The sequence below is a fragment of the Topomyia yanbarensis genome, chromosome 3 (assembly GCF_030247195.1).
Source record: "Topomyia yanbarensis strain Yona2022 chromosome 3, ASM3024719v1, whole genome shotgun sequence".
NCBI lineage: Eukaryota > Metazoa > Arthropoda > Insecta > Diptera > Culicidae > Topomyia > Topomyia yanbarensis.
In genome coordinates this window covers 24,152,155-24,175,856 of record NC_080672.1, presented here as the reverse complement: position 1 = coordinate 24,175,856, position 23,702 = coordinate 24,152,155, and the positions used below count along the sequence as shown (strand labels likewise).

The 23,702-nt window shown below is 39.2% G+C and overlaps 1 protein-coding gene across 1 annotated transcript in view; it reads right to left on the bottom strand.

The window, feature by feature from the left end:
- LOC131691348 (uncharacterized) overlaps nt 1-23,702 on the bottom strand; it is a 108,407-nt gene that overhangs the window by 35,491 nt on the left and 49,214 nt on the right. Inside the window, exons 2-3 of the mRNA XM_058977668.1 lie at nt 7,117-8,751; nt 6,719-7,051 (exon numbers count right to left, since the gene is read on the bottom strand). Coding sequence (XP_058833651.1) covers nt 6,719-7,051; nt 7,117-8,669 — 1,886 coding nt within the window. The 5' untranslated portion in view covers nt 8,670-8,751. The remainder of the gene's footprint in view (nt 1-6,718; nt 7,052-7,116; nt 8,752-23,702) is intronic.

Below are 23,702 nucleotides of genomic sequence, written 5' to 3'. Positions count from 1 at the left end.
CGTTCATTTCGTTCATTTCATTCAATTCGTTCATTTCGTTCATTTCGTTCATTTCGTTCATTTCGTTCAATTCGTTCATTTCGTTCATTTCGTTCATTTCGTTCATTTCGTTCATTTCGTTCATTTCGTTCATTTCGTTCATTTCGTTCATTTCATTCAATTCGTATTTCGTTCATTTCGGTCATTTCGGTCATTTCGGTCATTTCGTTCATTTCGTTCATTTCGTTCATTTCGTTCATTTCGTTCATTTCGTTCATTTCGTTCATTTCGTTCATTTCGTTCATTTCGTTCATTTCGTTCATTTCGATCATTTCGTTCATTTCGTTCATTTCGTTCATTTCGTTCATTTCGTTCATTTCGTTCATTTCGTTCATTTCGTTCATTTCGTTCATTTCGTTCATTTCGTTCATGTCGTTCATGTCGTTCATGTCGTTCATTTCGTTTATTTCGTTCATTTCGTTCATTTCGTTCATTTCGTTCATTTCGTTCATTTCGTTCATTTCGTTCATTTCGTTCATTTCGTTCATTTCGTTCATTTCGTTCATTTCGTTCATTTCGTTCATTTCGTTCATTTCGTTCATTTCGTTCATTTCGTTCATTTCGTTCATTTCGTTCATTTCGTTCATTTCGTTCATTTCGTTCATTTCGTTCATTTCGTTCATTTCGTTCATTTCGTTCATTTCGTTCATTTCGTTCATTTCGTTCATTTCGTTCATTTCGTTCATTTCGTTCATTTCGTTCATTTCGTTCATTTCGTTCATTTCGTTCATTTCGTTCATTTCGTTCATTTCGTTCATTTCGTTCATTTCGTTCATTTCGTTCATTTCGTTCATTTCGTTCATTTCGTTCATTTCGTTCATTTCGTTCATTTCGTTCATTTCGTTCATTTCGTTCATTTCGTTCATTTCGTTCATTTCGTTCATTTCGTTCATTTCGTTCATTTCGTTCATTTCGTTCATTTCGTTCATTTCGTTCATTTCGTTCATTTCGTTCATTTCGTTCATTTCGTTCATTTCGTTCATTTCGTTCATTGCATTCATTTCGTTAATTTCGTTCATTGCGTTCTTTGTATTTATTACGTTCATTGCGTTCATTGTGTTCATTACGCTCATTGCGTTCATTGCATTCATGGCGTTCATCGCGTTCATTGCGTTCATGGCGTTCATTGCGTTCATTGCGTTCATTGCGTTCAATGCGTTCATTGCGTTCATTTAATTTATTTAATTCTGTTAATTCATTTAGTTCATTTCATTTATTTTATTCAATTATTTTATTTCATTCATTTATTGTTTTATTATTTTTTCATATATTTTGATCAGTTTCTTCATCTTATTAATTCTATTCAGTCATTGTTTTAATAATTTCATCCGATTTGTTTGTTTGAATCAATTTAATTTATTCTTATGGATTTATTTACAATTTAATTTAATTTATAATATTGTCTAGTTTTCATTAGAGTGGATGTAATTTTATTTATTTATTTGATTGATTTGATTTATAATAATCATTCTACCCATTTTGCTTCAGTTTTTTGCTTTATTATTTTTTAATTAAATTTTGTATTATTTTTACCCATCTGCCAACTTCGCGTGATTGTTCCAACAGTGATATGTGTAAAAAATGTCTCATTTTACTGCTAGGTAGATTAAATCGGTTTTTCTTCCATTTATTAATTTTATTGATTATATTTATTTTGTTTAATTTTATTGATTTTATTAATTTTATCCATATTATCTATTTTAATTTTTTTATTGATTTTATCTATTTCATTTATTTTATTTATAATATATATTTTATTTATTTTATTCATTTTTTCCTATTCAATTTCTTCATTTCATTAATCTCATCAATTCGGTTCAATTATTCCATTTATTCATTTCAACCAATTTGTTAATTTGACTCAATTTTATTTATCTTTTTAATTCTATAACTTTTTTATTATTGTCTAATTCTTCATTTAATGAGCTTGATTTTTTCGTTCCTTATATAAGAAAGGTATAGAAACCATCAAATGTTTCCGAGTCCCGAAGGGCTGAGTCTTGTGTCGAATTGACTCAACAAATTGGGACAATGTCTGTTATCAAGAAGGAATCTTGATCAGATACCACCGCCTGCTGGCTGGCTCCTGGTAGTGTCAGATACCTACTGTGGTGGGTTGTAGTAAGCCTACCGACTAAATCTAAACATCTTGTTCCTTCCAATCTTTATCCTTCCGGGGCCACCGTTAGGTATTGCTTCAGGAGGGATTATGCTTTTTATTTCGTGTTAATCGTTCGTGTTTTTTCCATTGATGCTGTTTCTTGTTTGCTGTCAAACTTTCATGGTATAAATGACCTGCTCAGGTCAGTTGCAAATATCGTCACCTGTCGAGTCGCGAACCGATTCGGAGATGCCGAGCAAGACGATTTACGTCTATTTACAACCATCTTCACAGGGTTTCCTATCCTTCTTGGCGGTACTCATTCCTATTTATCTACTAACTGGTGCTGAGAGTTTTCCGGCGGCAGAATTTCTCCCAATGCCGATGTCCGTTTTCGTAAGCCATTCCTCCCCTTGGGTACGGGCCTGAGCTGAGCTGATTTGATTTATTTAGTTTATTCATTTAATTTATGTTAATATTTCTACTCATTTTAAAAATTTGATAACTTTTTTTCCCTTTACGGCATTATAATTTTTCAATTTCATTTGTTTTATTGGTGTCCTATAATATATTCACGTTATTCGACATTTTATTTGTGCGGGACTCGAAACTGTGTTCATTCCATCTCTAGCTGGATGCTTCGCGTGAGATCTGCAAACTAATGAATGATCCAACAGTGATATGTGTTCGAAATGTTTCATCTCACTGCTAGGTGGGTTACGTCAGTTTTTCTTTCTAACGAATTTCTCACATCCGTTCAGCTGGGAAGCTATCAGTTAGATTCCGGTCGAAATGGGACAAAAAGAGTGAACATCATTCGGCCGTCTCAAAGGTCCACCAAAGGTTCCAGGAACAGATGACAGGTGACCAAAAGCACAGAGCTGGACGTAAACTGGGAACAAAGTAGACAAAAATCGAGAGAGCGCTGAGTCCTAAATCGAACTGAACGCATGGAAAAAAATGTTTCAAAAATCATGAATAAAGTGCCATGAATTCTGGAACAATCACGTTTTTACGTTGCGGTAACAGAACCATGAAATAAAATCATGTGTTTTTTAATTATGTTCCATTTCCCTTCAGTAACGCCTACATTACGATTTTGTTTTGAGAACTTCAGTCGCGGTTTCCACCATGTCATTACCAAATCCATTTTCTGTACGTGGTCTGGTTCATGAATATTATTATATGGTTAATTTGTGAGATCTAGGAACATTATTCAGAGTCAGACTATACAACGTGACCTGATTCATGATTTGTTACATCTTGAACATGAGCTGGTTCACGTTGTTGTGAAGCAGTACACAAAATCAAACGGTATTTTCTCGTGAACTATTTAACGAGACTCGGAATATTATTCATGAACACTTTCAATCATCGTGAGCTAGTTTGTTATTCCTAATATATTAATCATCCATCCAGTGCATAGAATCAATAAATATTATTTACGTATTCGTGACCAGGTTCATGATTTATTAGTCACGACTGATCGTCCAAAAGTCAGTATCTCTCATGTGTTTGTGAACTAGTTCATGATTCCTAGCATAATAGTAATGACTGACCATTCGTGCTCGTGAAATAGTTCAAAAAATCGGAAAATATTGATCATGTATTGTAATTGTAATTTGTATTTTTTCATGAAATATCATCTAGTTATGTCCAGCTGCTAGCTACTAGTAATAAGTGCGAGCAGCCGATATAAGAAAACTATTAGGACCTTGAACATTGTTATTCATTTGATAAAGTTCAATGTGATGTCCACGATAAGTTCTTTTTGGGGAAGATGCGAGAATTTCTCAGTAACCTAAAAAGAACATGTTATCAATTTACCCTATTGTGGGTTCCGGCGCATTGCTCTATTACGAGCAATAAGAAAGCTGAAAATTTAACCAAGATGGGTGCATTAGACGGTGAAATATATGAAAGATCCATCGTTTTCAATGAATTTTATAGCCCTTCTCGTCTAAGTATGCTTGCTAGTTGGCATTGGGACAATGGAGATCTGGGCCGGTGGCTCCACTCAATTATCCCTAAAGTATCAACGAGGGCATGGTTCAAAGGGTTGGATGTAAGTCGGGACTTCATCCGTGTCATGTCCAATCATTATACTTTAGATGCGCATCTGCACCGTATTGGGCTCGCAGAGGGTAATCATTGTGCTTGTGGAGAGGGTTACAACGACATTCATCATGTTGTTTGGTCGTGCACTGAATATTGTGAAGCCAGATCCCAATTAGTAGGTTCTTTACAAGTCCGAGGAAGACCAATCCATAGTCCTGTTAGAGACATCCTGGCTTACTGCAATCCTCTATATATGGAACTTATCTATCGTTTTTATCTATCCATACAGTATCTATCAAAATTTAATTAGATTTATCTCCTTATACTCTCATGCTAGGCTAATCATTCACCAAATAAAAAGGTCTAAAATACTCAGTTTTGTTTTAAGTTCAGACAATAGCAGAAAAAATGTAAATAAATGCGCTCAGAAAAACTAGATCATTATGAAATATAAGAATCTAAGAAAAAAAAGCGAATATTAAAGTGATAATAGTTAAAGTGTTTGTTTTAGACAAATTAATAATATAATAATAGTTATAATTATGTTTAAGAAAACTTGTAACATTCTATTTAAAAAGAAACTTCAAATAAGTGTATTAAAAAATGTGATGTCTGGATAGAAAACGAAAACTGCGCTGAACACAAAAAAATACATTATAGAGCCACAAATCGTATTCGTTATATAGTACATAAAACAAATTATCGCGGATCAGTCACACCTTTATGGTCCGGTTCATGTTGTCACGTATAGTAATTAGAATATAGCATATCACGATAAGACAAGGAGAAATTACGAATATTTTGATAAATCATGAACATAAATCACACTACTCTGCCAGTAATATCCTATACGAAATTCGCGAAAAAAATATCACGATAATGTGAATATAAATGATGAAGTTCATGACTAATGTTCTATCAGCTCTTTTCTAGTAGATATGGTTTATACAAACCAGTGTATGCCCAAATCATGAACCAGAATCAAAACAAAAACTAAACATGCCCAGGAAACACCCACAGTAACACAACCAAACATTGGAATTCAAATATCGTATATTTTTGGCGCGAACAAGATTTTGAAAACACAAATAGTTTCATGAATACTAGGTTTATTATTCTTAATTTCAGGAAGCTGCTCTCGATTTTCGTAAATTGTTGATTTCACGAAATCGTGATTTTTGGTTCGTGAATTTATGAGCGGATTTTTTTCCGTGCGTCAGTAGAGTGTTGCTAGAAAATCTTCATAACGCTGCTCATGAAATACCGATGCTGTGTCTTTGATGATGAGACCTACGTCGTAGCGGATTGCAATCAGTTGCCGGGTCAGAAATATTTCATTTGATGACAGTTTCAAACTGAATAAGTTGACAGCTGGCAGGCGTATGCATTTGTGGCAAACGTAGTGAACTATTCCTGAGCACACAACCGATGAGATTTACAAAACTGAGTGCCTACACAAACGGTTTGGCGGTTTTGAGACAGCATAATCAAAAATCTTTCTTCGGAGGTCTAAAGAAGAGATGGAGGTCAAAGAGGAAATCTTGAGCGTTTTTTCAAAACGTCATATCTGCAATGAGTTACTCTCTTTGTTTACTTTCTCTTTCGATTTTTACGGCGTCAATATAACACTTTTCACTTATTTTACAGTACAGATCGAAAGACGGTGGTTTTAACTAGCATATTATGCAAAGAGTTGAGGGATGAATGTTAAAGTGACCGAATTATTAACAGAAGAGAAAGTAAACAAAGAGAGTAACTCATTGCAGATATGACGTTTTGAAAAAACGCTCAAGAAATGATGAGAAAGTGAAAAAATTGAGAAAATTCTATCGGAAATGGTACAGTCGACTTTAAAGAAGGGCGTCAATTGTAAATGTCGAGCATTGTATCAAAGATATCAATGAACATGCCACCTGATATCCTTGGTTCAACTGAAGCTCATCTTAAAATTTTATCGGCGTATGTAATGTAAAAATACTGAAGAGACCTGATGTAAAATTTTGGTTTTATTTCGATAACTACACTCGATTCAACAATAAATCTAAAGTGGCGCAATAATTATCGACTCACCCTTAACATCAAATAATCAATAGCAGACTGAACAAAAAAGTGGTAACTGGCTTGAAGAATAAGGGTAATCAATTCGCTCCACCAGATTATATTGCTCCTCATTCCCTTACCAACGTACTTGCACTGTGCTACACACAACCTGTACTCAGCTCGTACTTCTCGGTTTTTGTTATTGCATCACCATACCAAGCAAATATTTAACTCTCATATAGAAAAATTGATCATGATACCATACCCTTAAATAAAAATGGGAAAACAAAACGTACGAAAAGTATCAAGTTAACTCAAAAGATGATGAAAATCGAGAACTTGAGATATTATTATCGGTTGATGATGAGTATGAGTTTGTATACTTTCAGTGCGCTCACAAAACGTAATAATAATAACAATAATAAAAATCGATGAAGCGGTAAACAAACAAACTCTTGACGTTAGCATCGCACTTCTTACCGGAGCGAATATTTCCGGCTGGCGGTGGCCGATGGAGGAACAAACTTGGATGGCAGAGTGTACAGACCGGCACCAAACTCCGACTCGGAAAGGTGTGTCTCCGAACGCCACTGCTGTGAAAGAGCCGTTATGTCCGTTTGAGCCGCACGGGATCGTTTGGCCTCCTCGGAGTTGACGGACCGACCGGTAGCGTCGGCCATGGTAACCGTACGCAACGTTTTACCCGGTGGAAGATACTGGTGGGGTGAATATGTCCGGGGACTTCTGGAAAACTTGACGGCCAGTGGGTTTCGGTTCGAAACGGCCGCTGGAGATCGGGTATGGATGATAGGCCTGTGTCGAATAAGTGAATAAAAGAAAATTCACAACTTGGTTCTCGTATTATCAAAATAGCTTACCTATACGCAGGTGGATTGGGGCAGGTATTCCTTCTTCCCATCTCCAATATGTTATCCTCCGCTATTCCACACTTGGAAATGTCTGTCTCGATCAGCACATTGTAGTTCGTCCATCGTTTCCCCAAAGCTGTCGTCCCACTTGCAGCACCAATTTCAAAACTATCCTCCCGTCCTACATTCCCGGTTCCGTAATCCAAACTGGAGTCCTTTTCCAAGCTAGACGACTTTGTACTGATATTTAAACTTTTCTTCGTATTGTCTGCGCCAAGCGAATCTTGACTTTCTAAGCTCTTTCCTTTCGGTAGATCCCCATTTGATCCTTCACCTTCCACAGTATCACTATCACTACGCTCGATCGAGTCTTTCTTGATCGATTCTTGATCCGAAGAAAGTTGCCTAAACTTTAGCAAAACGGGTGTTCCCGATTGTCCTGATTCCTGCCACGGCTCGTAGTCAGAAATCGAAACTAGATCTTCCTGAATGATATCCTTGTTATCATCCGACGAGAAGATCAATTCTATGTCATCCACTTCCTCTTGATTCTCGGAGTCACTTTTCTTCACCGAAGTTCTAGTCGTTTTTATGTACCCAACGGCACCCTCCGGATCCGGCTCGACGGGAGTAGTGACATCCTCTGTGAACACCGAATTATCTCCCTCGGAAATCGAAGGGTTACTTTGCCGATCCACGTCGACGTGCAGATTTTCCGATGACCTCTGCTTAATGTTGATTCCTTCAGTAGACCTTGTAACGCTTAGATTTTCCTCATTGGTTAAGTTTATCTTCAGATTGGATGCATCACCTTTGACAAATTCCTCCCGAACTGTCACATTTTCCGCCGGGTCCTCCGACTCTTCGCCAATGGTTTTATCCTCATCCTCTGGTGTTTCGAATGTTTTCGTTTCGTGTTCAACTCCCACTTCATCTTTGGTAGCTTCCGAAGAGTTCGCTTCGGAGCTGCTACCTTCGACGTTAATGTTCGAAGAAACCTTAATTTTAACATCTATTCTGGAAGCCATCGTCGAGTGACCGGAGGCAGGATGTGACAAGATCTGAATGTCCGGCACTACAGATACCTTCTGGTGGGTGCCATCTTTTTGGAAGTGTTTCTTTCGAGGCGATTCTTGTTTTGTTTCTAACTCAGGAGACGAGTCTTGCTCGTGCTGCGCTGACCCTGTATCTTCCGCTGTTTCGTCCGCAGGTACTTTACTCTTTTTCTTCTTCAGTTTTTTCGACTTCTTCGACTCAGGTACGTTTGTCAAATTTATTTCTTCCGTGCCTTTTAAAGTTCTGGGAATACTACTCTCAGGTTGAAGCGTTTGATTTCTCAGGAAACTCCGCCCCTCTTCCACGGTGTCCCTCACGCTGATTTGTTTGCGCAGCCGATCGTTATCCTGTCGGCTTTCTTCGAGTGCTGTCCGCAGCGATACGATCGTTTCGTGCAGTGCTCTTATTGTGTCGAATGGACGCACATAGGATTGAGCGGACGAGCTGGTATCGGTGCTGTACGGGCAGGTTGACCCACCGGTAACGTACGAACCGAGCCGGTCCATCGGGCAGCTCGACGGTAGGGAAGACGATGGGCGGTGGTGATCGATGCGTTACTCATTGCTACGTGCGGGATGACGTTTTGATCTAAGTGTATGGGGGAAGATAGAGCGAATAGGATACAGAGGTTAGAACAGAGATGCAACATATCGTAGTTTAACATTCATAATTTTTCACATATATGTGTATTAGGGTGGGACATTGTTATATGGAAAATCGTAATCATAACTACATCAACCGATCACAGAACTTTATTGGTTCCATTTGGGGTCCCAAACAACTGTGCAACATTTGGGGTCGATTGGTTTTGACCCGGCGTAGCGCATTGCGTTAGAAATTTGTATGGAAATTAGTATGGGAAAACCTACTTTTTTGAATTTTCAATTTTACAGACTACAATTCTTCTTGCAGTATGCCTATAATTAGATCGAAGTGTAGTCCACGATATACTGAACAACTTTGCCGAAGGATGCATGGTGTTAGAATGTCTCTAAAACAAGTTATAGCTATTCAAAGTACGATAGAGCGAATTAATTGCCAAAAATAATTTTGTTTGCCAACACTGCATGGGTACCAATGATATTTCATATAGCATACCAGAATAACATAATATATTTTAGATTTACCACATTGGTATGTTTGAGTGAATTATTCAAAATCCTTAGCTCAATTTCATGGGCGTAGATGATTGAGGAATAGGGCGTAGTGAGGGGGGGGGGGGCTTCAACATATAGAAATTGAATCTGAAATAACTGAAATATTGTCGAGTTGAAATGTTCAGATGAATTATTTTAAAACATTTGCACAAATTCCTATGCATATTAGTAACGATGAAACGAAACATACAAAACGAAACGTATCCTTCTGCATTGACTTATATAAATGGAAGTAAAGTTGCAGACTGAATCAACTGATGTCGAGTTGATATTTCAGAGGATTGCATTGATTATATTTCAGTTTAATACGCACCATGATTTGATAGGACGCTCTTTTCGATGCTGTTCGATCACCTGAAGTAAAAATTGTTTTTGAATTGGGGCTCTGGTGGATTGTGTAAATGTTTTAAAATAATATATCTGAACATTCCAACTCGACAATATTTCAGTTATTTCAACTCAAATTTCCATATATAAAAGTTCCTCTCCCCCTCTGCCCTCACTACGCCCTATTGCCAAACTACCTACGCCCATAAATTAAGCTAAGGATTTTGAATAATTCATCCAAACATACAAATGTGGTAAATCTAAAATATATGATGTTATTCTGGTATGCTACATGATATATCATTGGTACCCCCGCAGTGTTGGCAAAAAAATGATATTTTGGCAATTAATTCGATCTACCGTACTTTGAATGGTTATAACTTGTTTTAGAGACATTCTAACACCATGCATCTTTCAGTAAAGTTATTCAGCATATCGTGGACTACACTTCTATCTAATTGTAGACATACTGCAGAAAGAATTGTAGTTTGTAAAATTGAAAATGCAAAAAAGTAAGTTTTCCCATACTAATTTCCATACAAATTTCAAACGCAATGCGCTACGCCGGGTCAAAACCAATCGATCCCAAATTTTACACAGTTGTTTGGGACCTCAAATGGAACTAAAAAAGTGCTGTGCTGAAAAATGATCATTTTGTCCCACCCTAATGTGTATTGTGTATACTAGATAACACGTTAATCAAAAGCACCTAACGTGCTCAGGATCTAGAGTTAAGAATACAGAGTCCAGAGTTCAGAGAACAGAGTCGAAAATCCTGGGTTCAGAGTCTGGAACCCAGAGTCCTCACCCCAAATTGCTGTGGCCAGAGTCCAGAGCTCTGAGACCGGAATCCTGAGCCCAAAGTACTTAACCCAAAATACTGAGGCAAAAGTTCAGACTCCAGAGCACAGAGGCCAGAATCCAGAGCTAAGATTCGATAATCCAGAGTTTAGATTCCATAGCCCAGCGACCAGAACCCCGAGTCCCGAGGAGAGAGCTCAGAGTCCGGAATCCAGAATCCAGAGTCCTGAGTGCAGAGTGCATAGTCCAAAGTTTAGAGTTCAGAGTCAAAAGTCCAGAAACAAGACCCAGAGCCTATAGCTCAGACACCACAGTCTGAGTCCAGAGTTCACAGTCCGTAGCCCAGAGTCCTTAACCCAAATTACTGTGGCCAGAGTCCAGAGCTCTGGGACTAGAATCCAACCCAAAATACTGAGGCAAGCGTTCAGTATCCAGAGCACAGAGGCCAGAACCCAGAGGCCAGAAGCCAGAGTCCATAACACAGAAGCTCGAGGCGAGAGTCCAGAGTCCAGAACCCAACGTGAAGAGTGCAGCATCCAGAGTTCAAAGTCCAGAATCTAGAGCTCAAAGTCCAAAAACGAGAATCCTGTGACCAGAGTTCAGAGTCCAAAGACCAGAGTCCTCAACCTCCCGAGTTCAGAGCCCAGAGTCCAGAGATCAGAGTCCAGAGCAGGACCGTGCGGGTTCAAACCACCCCCCTCTCCCCCATGAAGGTTTTGAGTTACTTAAAAATTTATTAACTTCCTGTTCAGGAAAAAATATACTGCAAACCGTTTTGACCAATAAAATGTCATGTGACTTCAGTCACTCTAGAAACTAAGGACGAAACTTTGCGAGGGTGACTGGAAAGGGATTTATGCCAAGTTGGATGGCTTCTCTGAAGGATCGGTACACGTTTCGTCAAGCTTCAATATTAGCAACAGTAGTGAGTAGACAGCAGATGTCGGTCAGCAGGCTAGCAACAGCAGCTAACGAGGAAAAAACACGAAGTTGGAGAAAATCGGGATATCGTTGTTTAGAGAAATTTTACCACCGATCATTATTCCGTTGAAATGGCAGCGAAATGGATCGCGAATATGGGTATCGGTATAGGGTGAAATACCGTAGCCGAGAAGTTCTCAGCACCAGCTAGCAGATAAATAGGAGCTTTTGGCCGACACCTCCGGATCGATTCATGTCTCAACAGGTGACGATATTTGCAGCAGACCTGAGCAGGTCAGATGTATCGCGAAGGTTGGCCAGCAAGTAAGGAAAAGTAGCTATGGATAAAAACATGACGACACAAAACAAAATAAGTAAGAACACAAAGCAGTTTCCCCGGGTGGATGAGGTTTGCGAGATACAAGAGATTTAGGTTTAGTCGGTTGGCTTAACAATTACTACAAACCAATCCAAATCCATCACGAGCCAGCAGGCAGCGCACAGTGGTCGGAAATACCAAAAACGTTCACTAGAGGCCAAACTATCGAATATATTCACAGGGTGTCTTTGTAGGAATTGTTTGTATGAATATTCCCTACAACCGGAGAAAAATTAAATTGAGGCATGGTTGAACTAGAAAAATTAACTTTTTATACTGACGAGGTAGAAAGTTGGTGTCTTCGACAAAGTTTTAGAAATGCTCATATTGAAGAATTTTATTGAACAACTTGAACTTGTAGGACTTAATGTTATCGATATATAAAGCGTTTTCTAAGGTCCTCCACTTTTGTTTGGAACATGGTTTGCACGAAAAGTCAGTTATATTAAATAACTAAATTTAAGGGTGTTGCTATAGAAAACACTTTAGAAATCGATAACTTTAAGTCCTACAAGTTCAAGTTGTTCAACAAAATTCTTCATTACGAGCATTTCTAAAACTTTGTCGAAGACACCAACTTTCAACTATAAAAAGTTATTTTTTTTAGTTTGATCGTAGTAAGCCATGCCTAATTTTAATTTTCATCAGGTTGGGGGGGGGGGGAATATTCTCACAAGCAATTAATCCAAAGATACCCTGTGAATTAAGTTCACGACTACTATGCAGCGGTGTCTTTGACTTCTTCTCGATAACAAACATTTACGCAATCTGTTGAACTGAGTCGCTTGCTTCACAAGATTAGGTCCAGGCCTCTGAAAAAATCTTCAAAATTTGAGGGTTTCTGTACGTTTCTTTTAAAATAAACGTTAAAAAATCAAACCCCCCTCGAGAATTTTCTGCGCGCGGGTCTGCTCCAGAGTATAAAGCCCAGAGACCAGAAACCAGAGTCCCGAGGAGAGAGTCTACAGTCCAGAATCCAGAGACCTGAATGCAGAGCCCTATGCTCAGAGTCCGGAGTCTAGGATTCAGATTCCAGAGTGAAGGATCAAGACCCCAGATAATATATCCCATGGTTCAGAATCCAGAATCTAAAGTTCAGTGTTCATAGTCCAGAGACTAGAACCCAGAATCCAGAGTGCCGAGGGGAGAGCAAGAGTCCAGAATCCAGAGTCCCGAGTGCAGACTCCAGAGTTCAGAGTCCAGACTTTAGAGTCTAGAGTTCAGATTCCAGAGTCCAGAATAAAGACCCCAGAGACCATAGTTCTAAGTCCAGAGTCCATAGCACAGAATATCGATGTCAGAACTCGGTATCCAGAATCCAGCGTGAATTCAGTCCAGAGTTCACAGTCTAGAATCTAGACTGACTGGGTATGTTTGGAATGGTCTTGACGAGTAGGTGCCAGAAATGTATGTCTGACGCCATGTTGAAATCCAAGATGGCTACTTCCGGACGTAAATTATTACGATTACACTTCGGATTGTTTATCGTTGCACAGCACTTGATACGGTTTATCTTTGATTTATACAATTGATCTATAATTTTTACTAGAACTGCTCTTCACAACTGTTGTTACCAGACAGCTTTGCTCACAAAAACAAGTAAGGCTCATTAATGTGATTATTGCCTTTCATTTGAGTATTAACAGTTACAAGGATCAGCTCTAGAACTGAAGTTATTGCAATTAGTCTGACAGGATTCCGATGGAGCAATGCTGCCAGGGACAGTTTACGTTGACGACGGAAAATGAATTTTTCATATATCTTTGTAACGATACAATATTATTGAAAACTAATAAAACATATCAATTTACAGTTTCTTTGACTACGTTTTCCACGCAAGTGAATATCCTACGAGAATTGTATTGAGCATTGGAAGGTAAAAATTGACCAGCTTCTATCACTGCTATGGAAGCACCTATCTTTATGAAAATAGGCTTTTTGTGTTTCTTGACCCCACCGTTTTCAACGAAAAATAGTTTTGAAACCCTACATGCACTAGAAAAAAGTTGGGCATGAAAGGGTTAAGAACTTAGTTTTATAGTACTTTTATTTGATAAAATGTGTATTGATGCAGGGAAGCTACAGGTAACCAGGGTAATATGCCAAATGAATACCAAATTCGTTACTGATACTTGTTGCATGAATCAGGCAACTAGCAGTTGGGAAATTGGATTCTGAGATGATTGTGACTTTCATTGGTTTAGTTTTCGATAAAAATACACTAAAAAAAATCAGTTTGGACAAGGAAAAGCTTTTTTCAAATAACTTTTTTCCTTGAAAGTGCCCAACTTGAATTTTTAACGATAGGTAAAGACATAATTACCTATCTTGGGACAAAATCTCAATCCAAATCAAAGATGGGTATTTTTAAAAATCGACTTTAAATTTTAAATCCAATTCTTTCAGTGTAGGAGTCGATGAAGAAATTTTTCGATATTTATATTCAAAATTTGACTAATTTTGTGAAAATCACTCCTACAACAGTTTTTTTGAAGGGTTTGTCATTTTCAGACTATAGCCATTTGAAAAAAAAAATGATAAAAAAAGTTTCAACCTTTTCAAAAGACAGTCTGGATAATTTTTGGCAAAACAAATTATGCAAAGTGGCTTTTTGTGACAAAGTTCTCATGTACAGCAAGTTTTATTAAAATCTGAAAGGGTGCTGCCAACATTTGTTCGAGTTGGCGCGAAATTCGTCTATAGGAGTACCTACCCTGTAGTATGTATTTCTGGCGCACTTATTCCCAACGGACCTATACATAAGTGCGTTTAATGTACAAAAAAAACTCAACATCAATAGTGCTCTATTATTAGCGTTTCCGCACTCGCGAGAGTCCATTTAATGGTGCAATTTATAAAACCTGGACAATTTGCTAGAGTGCTATTTGTATCCTTGTGATAAACCACATTGTTTACATTTTACTATTCTTGAAATAGATTGAAACCTACCCCGTTCGAAAAGATCCACGATGCGAAACTAGAAATATCCGCTAAACATATCTAACATTGCTTTTATGAGGTCCTGACTAGTTGTTACGGGGAAGCGATAAATTGAATTACAAGCATGGGCTTGTGCTTGCTGCAATCATTATTTTCCTTCCTTCGGCGGAAAGAGGTGTCTCTGGCAGTTTTTTCTTGAAGCATACCGTACAAGTTCCGCACCTAGGATGTGTAATGTGAGTAATCGAAGCTATGAAAAGGAGCAAAACATCAAATAACCCCCCATTTGCAATATCTAAGTGGGTTTCCCGTAGGCGGATGATGGTTTCGCAGTAAGGCGATGAAAGGGTAAATAGGGGAATTGTTCAATTATACATCTCAGCTTCAATTTTCATTTAATCTTTTTCTGATTCAACTTAAAACGAGTAAAACACATTTTGTAAAACGGGTATTGAACATAGGTTTGAAGAACATGATCGAAATTTTTAAAATCTGTATAGCTTGATGAAATTTAATTGTTTTAGTTATTCTGATTTATAATCGATATATTGAAAAACATTCATACTTTACCATTACCTATTTTAAAAATGCTATAATTCTTTTTAAAAAAATAATTGAGGATAGGTTTGTATACCCAAAATCTGAAGGGTAAGTTTCTATTACTTCTGGTGAATATTCCATATCTTTTTATTGATTGACCATGCAATAGCGCATTGCTGAATTAAACCCATATTACCGCACGGATACTAAACATTGAAATTGTGAACTTCGGTAGCTATGCATTTGGGTGGACCTTTGCTTGAAATAACTGTCCTGGATTCGTTATGAACGCTTGTGTTTTGAATTTATGTAGGCATACGGAAAGATTAAGTGCCGTTGTAGCGTAAGTGAGTTTGAACTATCGTTTTATATAACTGGTTTTTCCTATTGAGTGAAATTGCGATCTTTATTAACGTAAATGCAAAATATTTTCTTTTCCCATATAAAACCCCATGCAAACTTTCAACGCAATGCGCAAACCCGGGGAGTAATCAGTCACTTCCAAATTTTGCAAAGGCATTTGGTACTACAAAAGGAAATAAAAAAGTGCTGCGTCTGTTAGTTTAAATCATTTTAAAAGTAATTTCTACAAGCGCGAGCCAGTCTACTACTCATGTTCAAAAAAAGGGACTTCAACTACAAAATTAATGGCGAGAGCTTCCTCAGCTATTGGTTCTTTTTCGCATGTTCTTTATAATCCAAACAGTGCGAGCATGTGTACGTGACCAGGCTTCCCTACATTACACATGAGTTGGCAAACTGGCTCGTACCAAACGAGCTCGAACCGCGTGCTTCTGGAAAAACACCTTGGTGAAATACCAAACTTGTTCGACTCAAAAAAAAATATGTAGAAGAGCTTGAAATCGAAGACGCAGGGACGAGTCGGAGGCATTTAAGTTAGCTCGCTAAGCATACAGAAATGCTCTAAGGATCTCTGAGCGAAGTGGTTGGAAAAGCCTCTGCACAAATGTCACAAGTATCAACGAGACTAACAGATTAAGTAAGTTACTTTCGAAATCGGAAGATTTTCATGTCAGTTCGATTAGAACTGCCAATGGTGAATACTCGTAAAACTAAGATGTAGTACTCAACAGTCTTTTTGACACACACTTTTCAGGCTATACGGGGCCATCACTGACTACTGCTCCTGATTTCTTTTTAGGTAGTTTACTCATAGAATTGTAACAACCGAATCGATGAAAACAATGCTTCGTCCGCTTTAACGGTCATTTTAAATATATTTGAAATTATGGCGCCACTGACATATGAACAAACATATGGGGGATAGATCACTAGCGAAAAATTGTTCCAGAACTTGAGGGGTAACCCATCAGCAAATAAGTGTTTGGGACTGTGAATAAAAGGTGGAGCTAGTGTTGTTGGAAAATTGCAGGATCGATGTTTTTTGTGGGAATTCCCTCATAGTGTTATGTCTGTTAGTCTGTGGTATAAGTCTCCAGGAAAGAATAGAATCATTCTAGTTCCACTACAAAAGGCCCGTGCGCAAGGGGAGGGTTTTGGGGGTTCAAACCCCTCCCATGAGAGTTTGGAATTACTTTTAACACTTTCTTAACTTCCTGATAAGGAACAAAAAAACTATACAGCGAGCCTTCTAGAAACAAGACTTTGAAGAAACCTGTTGGGTTTCTTCAAAGTCTTGTTGGGTTGTTGAAAAAGGATATTAGTCAAGTTAGTCGGCATCGCTGGATCGGTTCACGTCTCGACATGTTTTGATATTAACAATAGTTGTGAGTATATCAGTTACACAGCAAAGATCGGTCAGCGAGTTAGCAACATCAGCTACGGAGAAAAAAATAACGAGCGAACAACACGAACTCGCAGAAAATCGGGATATCATTGTCTAGAGAAATTCCACCATAGGTGACCCTGCGCCGGAGTGGCTGAGAACTAAATTGCCTCATGAAATCTGACATCGGTATTGGGAGAAATTCCGTCACCGGAAAACTCTCAGCACCAGCTAGTAGATAAATAGGAACGAGTATCGTCAAGAAGGATAAGAAACCCAGCGTAGATGGTTGAAACGAGATGTAAATCGTTATGTTCGACGTCTCTGGATCGGTTCGCGTTTAGGCAGATGACGATATTTACAACTGATCTGAGCAGGTGAGGAACAGGAACGATTAACACAACATAAAAAGAGCAAGAGTACAACCTCTCCTGAAGTAATACCTAATGGTGGCCCCGGAAGGGTGAGGATTGGGAAGAACAGGAGGATTATGTTTAGTCGGTAGGCTTACTACAAACCACCACAGTAAGAATCCGACACTACCATGAGCTAGCAGGCGTTGGTGTCTGATCAAGATTCCTTTTCGATATTAGACATTGCCCCAGTTTGTCGAGTTAAGTCGACACAAGACAGCCCTCTGGGAATCGGGAAAAACCTTCAACGTCTAAGGGTTTCGATAGCTTTCTTATAGAAGGAACGAAAAAATCAATACCCCTCCCTTCAGAATTTTCTGTGTACGGACCACAAAGAGGATATGAACACTTCAAGCATATTTTGAAAAAAGTTCTAACTTGTAGCGTTGCAACAGGATACATTCCATTAGTGTGGCGGGAAATAAATGTAAAATTCATTCCCAGGGGTGGCCACGTCACTTATGAGGAGGGAAAGAGCTTTAGACCGATCTGTTTGACCTCCTTCCTTCTCAAAACAGTGGAATGTTCAATCGTCCACTACATTCGGGATGTTAGCTTGGGCGAGCACCCACTGCAAGCAATGCAACATGCATATCAGCGGGGAAAGTCCACTACCACCCTGTTACACAATGTTGTCTACAACATTGAAAAAGCTTTTCCACAAAAACAATATGTCTTTCAAATCCATTTTGGAAGCAGCATGAGGTCATTGATGGAGTACCTTCGTATATCACGAATTGGATACACATAATGCTTAGCAACCGATATCTGTGCTCATCGTTGAATCAAGTAAAGATAGGGAAACTGAGTGTCTGCGGATGTCCTGAAGGTGGTGTCCTATCACCACCTCTATGGAACCTTGTCGCCGATGGCTTGTTGAGGAAACTTAATAAACTTGGGTTTCCGACGCATGGTTTCGCCGATGATTATCACAAGTAATTGCATTAACTCAATTTGAAATATCATGCAACAAGCCTTATGTGATTGGTCAGCAATGCTGTCTTCATGTTGGATAATCCAAATAAAACATCAATGGCGCTTTTCACGCAACGAAGGATTACAACCGGAGCTCGTCCATTGCAGTTCTTTGACTCTGAAATTATTGTCTCAGATCAAGTTAAGTCCATTGGGGTAATTCTTGACTCATAACTTAATTGGACAGTTCACATCGATTTCAGGATCAAGAAAGCTTGCACGGTCTTCGGCCAATGTAGACGGGCTTTCGCCAAATCTTGGGATCTCAAACCCAAGTACATTCAGTGGATCTACACAACAATTATTAGACCAATACTGGATTACGGGTGCCTTGTTTGGTGCCAGAAGGGAGAAGTTATTACAATCCAATCAAAGTTAAACCATCTTCAGAGGATGGTCTTGATGGCGATGACTGGTACGTTTTTGGCAACACTTACTGCTGCTCTAGAGATACTCTTCTATATAAAACCACTATATGTGATTTTGAAACAAGAAGCACTTTCTTGTGCATACCGTCTGGAATAGTAACCCAATACATCGTGCAACTAGCCACAAAAGACTGTGGTCCCAAATGGTTACTTGGGATGAGTATATACTTGCCCCCAGTGACCTTACAATTACATGTACTTTTCCTTTTAAAACTTTCAGCGTGAGAACTCCTCTTCGCCAGGAATGACTGTCTGGCTGGATGGAGCGACAACTTGAAGAATACGTAGTTTGTTATACTGACGGTTCTTTGTTTTAGGGCCAAGCCGCTGCTGGTGTCTTTTGTCGTGAAATGAGATTAAACCAATCTCATTCGCTTGGTAGATACTGTACCGTATTCCAGGCAGAAATCTTTGCGATTCTGTGCGGCGTACAATCGGCACTTCAACAGGGAATTTGCGGTAAAAGGATCTATTTTTGCTCTGATAGTCAGGTTTCCCTGAATGTACTTAGTTCAGCAGATTCGAGATCGAAATTAGTAATTGCATGTCGAACTCAAATTGAAGAACTTAGCATTTCAAATGCTATCTACCTTCTATGGGTACCCGGTCATTTCGGTATTACTGGAAATGAATGGGTGGACGAATTGGCTAGAGCTGGCGCTAAGACTGACTTCGTTGGTCCAGAACCAGTTTTGCGATAAGTTGGATACAGCACAAGATTCGCTCTTGGGCTGCATTCGAACATACCAACCATTGGTGTAACTTGCAAACTTACGTTCAAACAAAGACGGATGTGAGTCCGAAAATATCAAATATTTTGTTGCATTTTTCCAAGCGCAATCGCAGTTTTCTAGTCAGGGCACTGACTGAACATTGCAAACTCAATTATCACATGGCTACTGTCCAGCGCGCTGAGTGTTATTCATGTGATCTTTGTGAATACGATTACGGAACATCACATCATTTGATACGCAACTGCCCTGTACTAATGCAGTTGCGTATCCGGATTTTTGATTCTCCATACATAGATGAACCTATCAAGGAAAAGCTATAGATTAAGCCGTATTTGAATGACAATATCTAATTGGGAGTGCAGCCATTGTGTTATCTCAATATCCCCACGGGGGTTTCGATATATCCGCTCTCTGGTAAAATAAAAATTCTAAATCCCTTCGGGGCTGGAAGTTTTAGTCCTGCTATTGTAGTACCTGCAGATTGTTCAGCATCCTTCTGGGGGTGCAGAATGATCTGTTTTAATTGTTATGTAACCAAAAGTTTACAGATGGAATACTTGTTGGCTCCACCACAAGTCTACTACACACACATGTACCCTAACATACTTGAGCGCGAGTGTCTCTCTCTGTCGCGCTCTCTCATGATACATTAACTGAGCGAACTGACAGCATCTAGTGAGTGCAGGGTGTATTGGATACACTCAGAGTCGTATCCACAGATAGCTAGATCAGTGCGTCCACACTCTAAATATTATGCTCGATTATAGCAGTTTGACAATTGAGTTGCTGCCATCGCTTCACCGATGGAGCCACTAGCATCAGTGTTGCCAAACCTTATGGACATGTCAAATCTATGTTATTTTCGTAGATTATCGGATGTTTTCGTCCTTTCTCGTGAAATCTTAGACGTATAAATAGCTTGGCTCGGGAATAATCGTCCTCTTTCTGTCCGTGACTAGTAACCAGCTTAGTAGTGCGCAACGGGTTCAATATCGTTAAAGTTAGGTTAGAAAAAATAGTAACATGTGGTGTAAATTGTGATTTAATTCCTTGTTTAATTCCAGTGAAAAGTTTATTTAAAACCCTATGAAAAGGGAACTTAAAAGTATTTGGCCTACTATTTAGTAGTACGGTTAGTTAACAGTAAAATATTATAGTGCTAAATAAGATTGGTTAAAATGTTAAAATTTATAAATCTACAGATACAAGACACGTTAAAAATAATAGTACAATTTATTAGAAAGGACGCGCATTAAGTGTAAAAGGAAGCTAGCAAGAAAAAGGTAAAAATATATTAATTACAATAATGGGATAGTTAGGGTAGGGTGACGTTACATGTATATGTACTGATATCCTTTGGGATAGGTCCATCTAGGGCCTTTTTCTTTTTGTTCTTAGGAACACGGTTCCAAATTATCTCCCACAGAAGACTACACGGAACCAAAACCACCGATCGTTATCCGTCACTGGGTCGAGTGGACACGGACAGGAAGCCCAGCCGCGTGCCGGAAGAATCGTCGCCATCGCTAGTTCGACATTCACACCGGCCATTGTTAATTGCCGAGCGGGACAGGATTGTCGCCATTGTTATTTCGACATACTCGCCGGCCATTGCTAGCGGCCTAGCAAGGCAGGATCGCCGCCAACACTGATTCCCTATTGTCGTCCTCCTTTGTATCCATCCGGGCAACGCACCGTGTTGGACAGTTGCAAGTTCCGGACAGGAATAGGAAGCAGCGATCGTCATCTTGGTCTTCATATGCTGCCGCTAAAATTACCGTTCAGGAGTGGGCAATTGTGAATGATCAGTCCACACCAATTGAACGACCACGTCATCGTCGAGTTATCATCGTTACGAAGTCAAAACCACCAGGACATATCGAACGTCAACGGGGACAATTCACCTGGTCGACCGGGTTCAACACATCATCATCAGGAAGCATCGCCGGATACCTCAGGTACATGTGTGACGTCACAGTTAGGAAGTAGGAAGAAATAGTATAGTTTAGGTATAAGTGATGATGTTTTAGGATTAAGGTATAGGAGAATAAGGATAGGGATTAAATTAATTTACATCAGATTTGCTTTGTTTTCTATATTTCCGTTTGCGGGCTTTAAAGTGCTTCCATCCCTCGGTTGTTTAATAGTCCACTGCAAAGAAGACGATTAATTGAGCTTTTGAGCACCCCTCATTTACGAGAAACTGTTTTCAGCCTGAGTAGTGAAACATTGTCGGAGTTGGTGAGCATCTTCTCTACCGGTCATGCTCATTGATTGAGAACCTTTTAGGTGTGTGCGTTAACTCGGTCTACGTAGCGGTAAACGACCCTGTAAATCATTGCTAGGGGGTGGTTTCCACCCACCACATAGTGAGAGACTAAGTGTATCCTTCCCATCAAGGGGGACGTACCATTTGAGCCAGACGCTACTGATTCCTTAGGTACATGAAATGACTTCAAATTGCTGTGTCTGTTATGGATGGTACTTACGTATATGAAGAAAACTAAGTGTACTGGAACTTTCTCAATCAGCAAACAAAACAAATTTTTGATCCAACCCACAGTTAAAAAATATAAACTGGGTTAACATAGTTTTCTCTGCTGAATCATAGATAGAGAGAGAGTGAGATTATCGCGTTTCAGCTTCAGAGTGTTCGAGCTGCTTTCCTTTCTGTTCAAAAATAACTGTTTTTCTGACATCCCTTTCCTACAATCTCTTCAGTTTCCGGAAACAGTGCCAATTCGGTGCAGTGCAGTGGTAGTAAAGTTGTATGATTTCGACTGATTTCTAACCGTTCTCGATGGGATGGAATTTAGCCAACATATGAAGGCATCTCACTGCCCTTTTCAGTTCGTATGCGTTGAGAAGTTTTTTCTTCTATTCAGTGTCGTAGTTTTCTTGCAAATGCTGTTGTGGAAAGGTGGAGTAGACAGCAGCACGTTTTTAAAGCAATTCGAGTTTGAAAAGTCAAAAGATTTATGTTATTGGCATGCAATACCAACTGCATTTTCCTTCACTCGTAAATTTTTCAACATAAAACATAATACATCGAGCGAGAAAATTGAATTGTCCCATTTACTTCAATTCCAAATAACATTTTAGATGCTTTGAGATGCCATTGTAGATTTCAGAAGAAGAAAACAAATATAACAAACTTTATACATATATCATTCATATAAGTTCCATCTAATGGCCGCACTAAGCCACTTTGAACAGTTTTCTTTTTAGGCCAAACATGCAACACCTTGAAGATAAAAAGCCACTAAATTGTAGTTCTTTTTTAAACTACTACAACTGTTCCAACTAGATCACCCAGACGCACCGTTGGGCGTCTTCCTGGAAGCATGCAAATTGTACCTTTGAGCCCAACGAAAAGTTCTATCAATTAAATACCAACTGCTTTTTGAAAGCCACTCTACTCTCCACGCGGAATGTTCGTCTGTGCCCAATTCCACAGTCTCTTTGAGGTGCACTAGGCCTGCTGAAAGGCGTTGTGTCCACCCCCCTTTTAGTCTAACTAATTTGCATTTGTTTGTTTTCTACTTGATTTAAAAAGCAGCCCACCACCGCCTCCAGACCTGTCATTTAATTATGCAATTACCACGAAACTACTATCTCCGTCATATTTGGCCTCCTGGCAGACGCTAGATATAGCTGTTAATAGAATTCACAGCTGAAGTTTTTAGTTTCAGGGCTTTTCAGTGCGAAGCAGTGAAAGGGAATTGTAGGGAAAACTAAACACCACTATAACACCGAGTTTCGCATTTCTGATAAATGACAAAAAGGAAACCTGTCTGTTAACAGTAAACTTGCATTCATAGAACCCCTTTATCCCTTACGATACCAGCCCACGCCCACCTACGGCAATCGGCAAGTTGGACACCGTAGGAGCCAGCCAGCGCAAAACACTGACAAAACTTCAAGAATGAGAAGCAACCCTGTGAAGGAAACTTTTCCCTCCCATCAGCAGCAGTACACGAGCGAGCGCGTGGAAACTTTCGAGGCTCGTCAGACCCAGTTTTTGTTTGAAACCATGCGGTTTGCAGCTTTGCTTGACGTGTGTGTTTCGCACAGGAACTCCGCCCGGAAACGGATTAGCAACCATGAAAAATATGGAACGTTGCGTTGCAACATCATAGTTCCACCGGATCGGAACTGTAGAAAACTGTTCCAGCTG